This window comes from Sipha flava, unplaced genomic scaffold (genome assembly GCF_003268045.1).
Source record: "Sipha flava isolate LNK unplaced genomic scaffold, YSA_version1 341_pilon_pilon, whole genome shotgun sequence".
Lineage (NCBI taxonomy): Eukaryota > Metazoa > Arthropoda > Insecta > Hemiptera > Aphididae > Sipha > Sipha flava.
Window position 1 is genome coordinate 141,969 of NW_020273033.1, and position 11,222 is coordinate 153,190.

Here is an 11,222-nt window from a genome sequence, read left to right on the forward strand (position 1 = left end):
CCGTGTGTTACAGTATATATTTGTATAGGTCGTCACATTCAGAATCTATTTACACGAAATGGGGCAAATATGGGCAACATTTTTTTTTAACAAGATGATATAATACTCTATTAAGTATTATATTTTGTAATTTTTAAAGCTTGGAAATCCTTGGAAGTGAACTTAAACTATATATAATTTTTGTAATACAAATATATTATTATTATTATAGTTAATTATTTATGTAAATATTATATGTAAATTCGGTAAAACGTATGTATTAAACGTTACGTAACTAACCTGTAGCTTGTGGTTCCATAATAAATTGAATTCAATAAATAAATAATATCAGTTATTGAAAAAAACTAAAAACTAGAATAATATTATTCTGTTAGATTTTATACTGTAACACACGGTGGACTTATACTACGACTGCTGTAACTAAATCAATTTAAGCCAAAACACGTGCACAAAACCAGTAAACAATGTAGTATGAACTCTTTTATTGATAGATATTATAATTCGATAAGATAAGTAAAATTTGATAAATGCTATTTTTGCCAGCTTTCGATGTCAATTGCCCCACTGTGCGCCGCATCGAGAACGCTGGGAAGGGTTTACGCCTACGATGGCATTATAAGCATAACTTTTTATAAAATTTTATAAAATTTTGTTAATATTTTTACAGTTTTTTAGATCCTTGGAATAGCCTTTATCTTTATTAAATACTTGTACTGAATACTAATTACTAAATATTAGTACTTACGTATCAAATAATCGTTAAACCAAAACAAAATAACTCGCCGTTATTATTATTATTGTTGTCCGCCTTGTTGTTGACCGCGTTCGTACGCGCACGCGTCCGGTGACGAGGCTCCATTGGATTTCGACCGCGCGTCACTGCTTCGCTTGGTTTGAAACGCGACCATGATCGCAAGTCGCGCGACCCGAGAACCTGAAGCTCGATGAAAACGTCGAAAGTCTGAGCGCGCGGCAGTGCGCCGGTCATGTTCCAGCAATGCCAGAGTTAGACCTAACAGATTCGCCCTGTTATTCTAACCGAAAAGTCTCTGTTTCCTGTTAAGATAAACTTTTGAAATTTAAAACAAAAACATTAACCTCGAGTAGCTTAGGACGCAGTAAGAAAATGAGCCCTTAATATTGTACAGTTTCAAAATGGGAGGATTTCAAAATTTGCGATTTTGTTACTGACTCACTCACTCGCTGATCATCAGAATTATAAGACGCTTCCCGTATAGGTAGAAATTTAGAACACAAAAATAGGTTTTACAGTGTAACCAAAGGGAAAAATCTAAAAATTGAATTCTTTTCAAAATCAATGCCAATGTTTTCGTAAATTTATTTTATTCAAATACAAAATATAATATAACTATCCAAATACAGAATATTTTAATGATATTCATTGGTATACGGACGATAATTTTACGTGGTAACGTCATAAGAAACCATTGTTGAAAAGATGAATGATCTTATGAATTGAATGGAATTGTAAGTTAAGTTTGAAATCATCAGCCGAGCTTATGTGCACCGACATCAATTCCCCATTTGCTTAGCTTATGCCATTACCATCCATAATGTGGATTCAGAGGGGAAACATTTAAGAAAATTTCGTATAAAATCGTAAATAGCTCGTAAAAACCTATAAGTACATATGGACTATATCCCTACTACACATGGAAATTAAACGTTGTGCATAATATAAAATATATAATTTTGTATTATTAAAACCGTACGTAACAACGTAACAAGTTTTACGGCTTAAATAAAATTAAAAATAAATTTAGGAATTATGTAACTAAGAGATGAGATGACAACGGTGTTTATATTACAAATATAATAAAGTTATTGATTGTTACATCAGTGTTTTGTATTGCATTGGTATGAACATTATATCCGTCTAAAACAGAATATTAATTTTTCATTAGTTTTTCACGGTTCTGATTATTTTGATTGATCTATCTACATAGATAATCATAAACTATCGATGTATCCATCAAAGGGAGAACAGCTTGGTAAGTATTCAAAATTATTTGATAGTAGATATCTTGTCGTTGACCCTTTTTACCATAGAGTAATATTACTCTATGCTTTCTACCTGTTCAAATTATGGTTAGCCGTTTTTCATCAATAGTAACAAGTAAGATTAAACAATACGTAACTTCTTGTCAAACACACTATTACGCGATCGTATCGCTACCGAGCGTAACGGTAATTCGCACAAACGTTCTTCGTGTTTGAATGGCATTTTTCGTTCTGCCTTTTATGACCGATCGCTCGAAAATGACCGTATACGGTTAGAAAAATACTGTTTACCTTTATGTTGCGCATCGCTCATCAAGTATTATGTTAAAAGATATGAAGAATGAGGTGCGGTCTTTTAAAAGACCCATCAACGAAGATTGTTCGGTGGGAGCATCTTTAATGGACGTAGCGACTGGTCGGATGATTCCGATCAACCAGGACTCAGAAGTACGTTTAACTAATATTGGTACTATCTTATTAGTCGTATGGCTGTGTCACAATTGAAATTTTAGTGCTCCCTTAGCACCTGATCCTCTGTGTGATTGACTGGATGGTGGCTATAAGTTGATATTGTCTAATATATAATCTTCTAATTCTATACCTATAAGACTAATAACTGACATTAATATTTATGTCTACAGTTTATCATTGGACGCGCTCTTAACTCTTCGGTCATCATGGAAGAGTTTTTCATATCTCGTCGTCACTGTTCTATCAGATATGAAAATAACTGTTATTTCATATCTGACTTAGTAAGTGAATTAATAAGCTAATTTAATAAAATGTAATAGATATTTTTGTTAGTTATCATTATAAAAGTATATAGTGTCGGTTGCAGCATATTTTACTAAACTATGTAGTGCCGTAGCTATTAGAGGAATGGGCCATGCCCCCTCTACCATAAGCCGTATTATTTATACATATAATTAGTAAAAATAACCATTGTGGTGGTCTTTTTATTTTTTATTTTGCATTATGGGTGTATCTAAATTTTTTATATATATTTTAGTTTACTAACTAAGAAGAGGTACATAAAAAGTTTATTGGTCAAAAGGGGTACAGTGTTAATAAAAGTTTGAGAATTCCTGGTCTCGGATATATGACTTGTATTATACAATGAAAAATATAAAATAATTTTTAATAAATTGTTTAAACATTTATTAATATATTGTATTAATTAGTTTATATTTTAATTTAATTTCATTAACTTCATGATTTTTAATTTTTATATTGTTGAAAATTGTTTTTAGTAAAATAATTAGTTTTATATAAATTAAAAACCTATATTGTATTAGAATTATGCAATTTATGTTTTTGAATTTAATCCTTACAATTATTTCCTTTTTTATATAAATCAAAAAATAGCAGTCATGCTCTGGTACTTTCCTAAACTGTAAAAGTCTTTCAAGTACGAGTAATATTACAGAATTACGACATGGAGATCTTATTGGCTTCGGTCATAAAAGCAAGATTACTAGAACATTCAAATTTACCTTAAACAATATATCAAAAAAAAACAAAAAACCAAGGTAAATAAAATTGATTTAAAATAGTAATGTAATTAAATAAGAAATATTTAAAAGGAACATTTATGTTTAAATAACAGGAAATTAGAAAATTAAAACTATTCTTAATACAATATTAATTTTTTTTTTTTTTTTTTGTATTTAGCGCTAACATTTTTATTTTAGGTCAGAAATATTTTTTTAAACAAGTATAATAATATTATCCTTCTATTTACTACATATGTGTGTACATTCGAACCATTTAATAATAAAGATTTAGTGTTCTGTTAATAGAACACTAAAACTAGAATTAAATTTATTACTACTTTTATTATTTTAATAATTTTAAGTATATTTATTATTTCTATTAACTTAATAAATATATCTGTTTAATATTTAGATTATACAATAAACATGGTATAGAAGTTCATACTGAAGAAGAAATTTTTGAAAAGAACATAAAAGACCTTCATGAAGTATTATTGAATGTAAGTTTAACTTTATTAACTATAATTTTGTTAGAAATAACTAATAATATTTAAAATATCACAATGTTAAAATAATCATTATTATTGTTGTTCGATTATAGTTAAAAGTTGACCATACAGTATTCCGTGATAAAGCTAAAACTGAATTAGTTGAATTGCAAAATATGATAAACGATAGCATGAAAATTAAAAGTATACAAACTAAAAAAGTAAGTAGAAATCAATGTTTTTTTTCAATCGTATTTTTCTTATTCCTCGTCTTATATTTCATCATATATTATGAAAAAAATTTCATGATTATATTTGTGTTTTAATTTGTATACCATTATCTTTAAGAAAAATGATGTAATTCAAAAAATGACCAACGAAATTCCTACACTAAAGGCGAAATTAGAGAGTATGTTGTTTTCTATATTTCTTATGTCTTATACTTCTGATTAAAATGTAATTGATGATTAATTTATTTCAATAAAAATTTTAGATGAATTATATGATGTGGGTGCACCTGAATTATTGAAACAAAAAATCCATTCTCAGTTCGAAAATGAACTTCAATGTTCAATTTGCAGTAAATTATTGTGCAAGGTAAACAATTTTTAATTTTTATTCTTTACTTGATATGATAACTTATTTTATTTTTTCAGGCTACGGTTCTAAATTGCGACCATACCTTTTGTGAAATGTGTATTATGAAAAGGATGCAGAAATTTAAATCATGTCCTGTTTGTAAAGCTAAATTTAAATTCACTTCCAAATGTATAACTTTGGACAATTATATTATCATGAATCAGAATATTACTGGTGGTGCTAAAAGATCTGCTAAAGATGGTATGCACTTTATGATAATATTTCATTTTCCTTGTGTCTGATATCTTATTTTATCTATAGACCATCTAATAAGCATTTCTGACTAATTTACTTATCATTTATTATTTTGTTATATATTTCTTTTACACTCTGTACAATGCTTATGTTTTTTTAAATAATTCAAGTGCTTCCTTCAATACCACCTGCCGTGGAAGTTAAGAAGAGACGACGACGACAATGAACATGGTACAATATATGGTCAAATAGGCTACTTACATTTAACACATGCTTACCTTACAAGAAAAGAACCAACTCCAGTATGTGAAACTTGCAATGATGTTAAATTGCACCAAATATACGGAAGCCCACAAGATCCTCAAAAACCCCATCACACTTCATCAAGCGTTCAATAAAGACAATACGGATATAAACAATTCATTTTTCAATTGTATAAACATAAGTCATAAATTGCGAACTATTCTATACATGTGAATATTTATAAAAGATATAATAAATATATATATATTATACTTGTCTATTTTAATTTAATGCAAGTTAAAAAACTTTGTTGTTGAAGCCTTAATAAATATATACACATATATATATATAAAATAGCTTGAAGTTTATAGTGTATGGTGGAGATATTTGCATTTTTACTATCATTTACTTTTCATTATTGAAAAACTAATTACATTTATCTATTATAATATAAAAATGAATCGCAAAATGTGTTGGTAAGCGCATAACTCAACAACGCCTGGACCAATTTGGCCAAATTTTTTTTTCAAATGTTCGTTGAAGTTCAAGGATGGTTTTTACGGCGAGAAAAATTAGAATTATTGCTGGAAAAACCCTAAAAATAGCCCTCTTTGACCCGGTCGATAACTGCACAATTGAAAATGAATTATTAAATAAAACTATTAAAAAACTATAAAAAAAACTATTTAAAAACTATTAATTTTATTTTTGGTAGTAAATGACGGTTATTGCATAAATATTAAACAAAAAAAGATCCCGCAACATGTGTCAAAACAAATAAGAATGTTAGTTCGAAAAATTATTATGCATATCGGTTGATGATTAAACGAGATCAAGACAAAATTATTCTACGATATCATGAGCTTCGTCAACAATTCATGGTCGAAATGTATGTAAAGACAGAGAGCGAACGATTTTGATACTTGCGATTTAATCAAAAAAAGCTGCGTGCAGAAAATTCTCAAAACAATTGTTAGATATTGGAGATGGGAAAGTTACTACAGATAAAACGGAATGTATAAAATTACCGACCGATTTCTGCACAATCATTTATTCGCAAAATGCTCTCATTGACTAGATATTTTCCAATGTACACAGACAATACATAAATCATGAGTGGCTGGCAGAAAGGGCGTCAACGAATTGAATCTCAAGATAAACATTTATTACCAGGAGACATGGTGTCATACAAATCTATAGATATAGTTTGCTATGCTACTGAAGCTGTAAATTATCTAACAGAGTTTTTAAACTCATTGGACTTACCAGGCATGCCACCGCATAATTTACAATTGAAGGTTTGTTCTTCGGTTATTTTGCTTCATAATTTGACCTACCACGGTTGTACAACGACACGCGATAAGTTGTTAAAAAATTAATGAAAAATGTTATCGAAGCCATAATTTTAAATGGCAAATTCCGAGGTGAAAATATATTATAACCGCGAATCTCTATTATACCCACAGATGTGCCAATACAATTTAAACGCTTTAAATTTCCAATTAGATTGGCATTTGCAATGACTATCAATAAGTTTCAAAGCCAAACAATGTCTGTAGCTTAGATTTGAGCACATCATATTTTTCACACGGATAATTATACGTGGTGTGCTCTCGAGCCATCCAGTTTGTGTTTGCGAAAGATGGGATACAAAAAATATTGTACACTCTGTTGCATTAAGGGATAGATATTGTTTTTTACTTATATTGTCATAATTAGCGATATATATTATTTTAATGGATCAATTTTAATAAATTATTAAAAAAATAAATGTTTGATGTTTTTTCATTTTTATATTTCGTTACCATTCATAGCACGCCATATATCTTCCTTACATCCTTATCCTTACCCACATTCTTACATGCCTATATTTAATTAGTTATTTTTTTCTAGCAAAATATTCTCTAGAAATAATTTATATGACAAAACAACGTTTGTCGGGTCAGCTAGTATAATATAAATTGATTAAGAATGTTCATTGGTTATGATTACAAATAAATGATTTATTTGTTAACTTAATTATTTAACTTTATTTTTATTATTATACTCGGTCAACAAAATACAATTATTTATACCATATTTTAATATATTACATTAAAAGTTATAAGTCAATTATATGTAAATATTTGCCCACTTTTTGTTGAATATTGTTTTGACATTTTCTATATAATATAACCTATATTAACCGTGATAATTTTTCTGAAAATTTGTATGTACCAAAAGTAATCATAGCCATATATTGTACGTACAATTTGATAAATGGAAAATTTTAATTTCAATGATGTCATGAACTCATGAAAAATTATAAGGAAAATAAGAAAAATTATTTTAAACAGCTAAAAAAAAAAAGACTGATTACTTCAAATATCAAGCCTTGATACTTTTATAAAATGACAATTATAGTAGGTATGAATTTATATAAGTTTAATAAAATGTTATATTATATAAAAAAATTATTAAAATTTGTTAAATAAAAAGTCTTGATTAATCAACATTTTCAATTATTCATCGCATGTTTATATTTGTATAAACTGATTAGGCACCACGTCACCTCTAATCTACTTTACCATATGGCTAATGCCAGAATATCCAGTTTATGTATAAGAAACAGTAGTTAATCCTTGATGACCAACTGAAGTAGTCAAATTCTGTATTGTCTTATATAGACGTCCATAGCCAGTAAGTTATATTTATGTGTTAACCTTTAAAATAATTATTTGAACCTATCTATATTTATTTATATTAAGATCCTTTTTCTTTTTATACTCCCAAGCTATGGTAGAATATGTATTCAATGATAGTAGAAAAACTTCCCTGAATATTCAATATTTTTAACTGGTCACCCCCGACCATGCAACATTTTTATTTGATGACAGCCCATCTTGTATAGGATACAACACATTTCTATATAATATATATTCTATATAACGCTACGCGAGTAAAACCCTGAATCGTCATTAATATATTATAATATTTCCATCATAATCAAACATTATATATCATTATTTTATTATTTGAAATGTATTTTTGTTTTGGTTGAAAAGTGAATCGGCCGAAAAGGGAAGGGTACGATTTTGGTCAAAAACGGACTCGTCCAAGATACCGAGTTCCGTTGGCAGACATATACAAAGGTGGACTGACCAGATTATATGGACAGTGAGAATAGTCCTACTGGGCCGCAGATTTTCTAAGGCCGACCCATGTAAATGCCCTACAATAATATGAGGGTTGGTTTGTTCACCAGGTAACATAAATTACTCAAATAAATGAATACAATGATATTAATCTAATCAATATAAATGTATAAAAAAATAATATTATAAATGCTGAACTGATATATAATAGTATAATAAAATGCCTACGGCGGCTGCTCTATGAATTATAATAATAATAATTAGGGTCGTAAATTTGTAGGAAAGTGCTTTTTTTTTTTTTTTTGGTGATTGGTTAGGTAAGTATATAGTTTGAATTATGTAAATACGAATCTATTTATGCAAATTTTATTTTGCATTTTTTGACTTTTTAGATGACTTTTGTGAATTTTTTTGTCATATTTTACTTTTTTATTTCATTTTCTGGTATTTTTAATAAAATTCTAAAGACTAAAGATGAATAAGGCACCCGAAAATAAATATATTTAAGTTTATTTCATTATTTCAACAAAACAAATACTTACAAAAATTATAAAAAATGTTTTAAGTGAATAGCGTTTAGTACATGTAGAAAATTCAAATTTTATCAACATTTTTATTATTTTTTATTAAATAAACATTTATGCATAGGTAATGTATAATAATGTATAATATCCTGTACCTAATATTAATATAAATATAAAAAGCATTTTAAATGAATTTTATACTATAATTTTTGGCATTTAATATTGCATATTTTAGGTTCTTTAGTGCATTAAATCCAAAGCTCTAATAATAATATGCCTACGGCGTTTGCTCTATGAATAATAATAATAATAATTATGTGCCTACGGCGGTTAGGCCCGTCGGCCTCTGCACGACAATGAAACAAATATGGTCGACCAGTCCTCAAGCGGGACTGTGTACGATGGCGGATTTCATACGACTGACTGCAAAGGGGATGTGAGCAGTACAACAACTAATACGAAAATTATCGCAGCCCCCGAGTGCATGCGACCCCGCTGAACAACAGTGCCGAAAGAATAGAGACGGGTCTACGACGGATGACGATGACACACGAATGAAAACCACGTCGTTGACAACGGCCGTTGCCAAGTGACTGCCCTGGTGGCTTTAGGAGTGAAAGCAACGGGATCGCTGGGAACGACACTTAGCGGACGGCCGACGAGGATGACACGAAAACCGAAAACTTGGTTTCAACGAGATGGCCGCCGATCCACGAAAACGGACGTGTTGACGCGAAGGCGGACAAGACGATAAGAACGACGGGGCCGAGGGCATTCATCACGAGAGCTACGACCGTGTCCGACGGTAAAACGTCTCAGCGCCATCACGCCGAAAGCGTAACGCGAGAACTTCGCGACAATTAGTGGCACCGAGGAGCACGACTTGCGAATCCGGCGAAACGTAAAAACTGGAAAACACGGAACAACGGAACACGTCTACGCGCGATAACGACAACGCGGTCACGTACCCGCATTGAACTATATGATAACTGGAATGCTCACTGGCCATACGAACAATGTAAATAAAACCGAGCGACCGTGATAAACAAAGATAACAAATATATTAGGTAATGTTTTCTCTCTCTTTGTATATTATTCTATTCGACAATTGAATGTAAATCAAAAATCTTATTAATTTAATCGGTTTTAATTTAATATTGTATTTTATAATTTGTTTAATACCTAATCAATTTATATTTACGTACCTTAGGTTTCATATAATAAAATGGTTAGCTATTGTAGTGCCTATAATTGCGCAAATTCAAGCGATATTAATAAAGGATTAAATTTTCCATAAGTTCGTTCTTAAATTATTTTAGAATATAATACCTATTTATTATTTGCTATTAAGTTTTTTCGTTGATTTTACTTAAAACTTCAATTCTTAGTTTTTTTTAATTAAAATACCTAATTATATATTAATACTAATACATTATTATATATTATACAAAGTAAATTATTTTAAAATTACCATTTTGTATTAATTTAAATATTAATATAAATGTACGTGTGCACCTATGCAGACTGCTTTTATATTGAATAATAATCCGATATCTACCAACAGCAAACATAATTTTATCCTGTTAAATCTAAAAACCTTTATAAAAAATATATATTTATAGTGATGTTTAATATATTTAATATGAGGGAAACATCTATTCTCTCCAATATAAATGCCACTAACGAATGTCTGTAATTATTAATAATTTTTAGTTTTTTTTGTTCAGAAAATTATTTCTATCACTGACACTACATACATTCATTAGTACTTGATACGTGGTAGTTTAAGCCTTCAAGCATAAAAATAATTATTTGATAACCAGTTTTGTTTTCAAACACATATTGCAACAGATTCACGGTTTTAAATACCTTAAAAATTTTGTTAAATCATTTTTAATTGAAAGCAAAACGATTTTTTAAATATATTTTCCTATATAGCAGTACATGTTAAACAAAGAAGGAAACACCTAATTGATCGGGCAACACTGTCTAGTGAGCGTTCCAGTTATCATATAGTTCAATGGTCCGTATATAATATTGTCTACATTTAGCCCCTATTTTGCAGCTATCAAAATGTGATAACATTGATAAAACGATAACATCATTTTTATCACAATAATTTTATATATTACTAAATTTAAATTTAAATAGTTAAATAGATTTAATAATACACAATTCGAAAAAAACAGAATATCGTAACTGAAAATTTAAAAATACACAATTCATTGCGAATATTTCAACTGAAAATATAATACAAATGTTAAAATTGGGTTTAACATTTTGTATTATTGTTATAAAAGCGTACCTAATTGTTTAAAGTTTAAATCATGGGTTCCATCAATACAGATTTAGACATTTCCAAATACAAAAATCATCTTTTCCTAAATTTGTGGCAAAATCATCTTTATTGCAGTATTTAAAATAAAAAATTGGATTATTAATACATTTTACTCACTATTTGGCCCATAACACTCATACTATAAA

At 28.9% G+C, this 11,222-nt stretch overlaps 1 protein-coding gene across 1 annotated transcript; it reads left to right on the forward strand.

The window, feature by feature from the left end:
• The first annotated feature begins 2,355 nt into the window (after positions 1–2,355).
• On the forward strand, positions 2,356–5,288 carry LOC112687326 (E3 ubiquitin-protein ligase rnf8-B-like). Its single transcript, XM_025559967.1, has 7 exons — positions 2,356–2,513; positions 3,928–4,015; positions 4,117–4,224; positions 4,352–4,412; positions 4,497–4,600; positions 4,660–4,843; positions 5,008–5,288. The coding sequence occupies exons 1-7, from the start codon at positions 2,356–2,358 to the stop codon at positions 5,061–5,063; spliced, it is 759 nt and encodes a 252-aa protein (XP_025415752.1). The 3' UTR covers positions 5,064–5,288.
• Positions 5,289–11,222: the final 5,934 nt, after the last annotated feature.

Excerpts from the sequence above, each read along its gene's own strand:
- LOC112687326 (XM_025559967.1), top strand. The coding sequence starts at position 2,356 with ATGAAGAATGAGGTGCGGTCTTTTAAAAGACCCATCAACGAAGATTGT. Across the intron at positions 2,514-3,927 it reads ATCTTATTAGTCGTATGGCT|ATTATACAATAAACATGGTA; the intron begins GTGTCACAATTG and ends TTTAATATTTAG. Across the intron at positions 4,413-4,496 it reads ACTAAAGGCGAAATTAGAGA|ATGAATTATATGATGTGGGT; the intron begins GTATGTTGTTTT and ends TAAAAATTTTAG.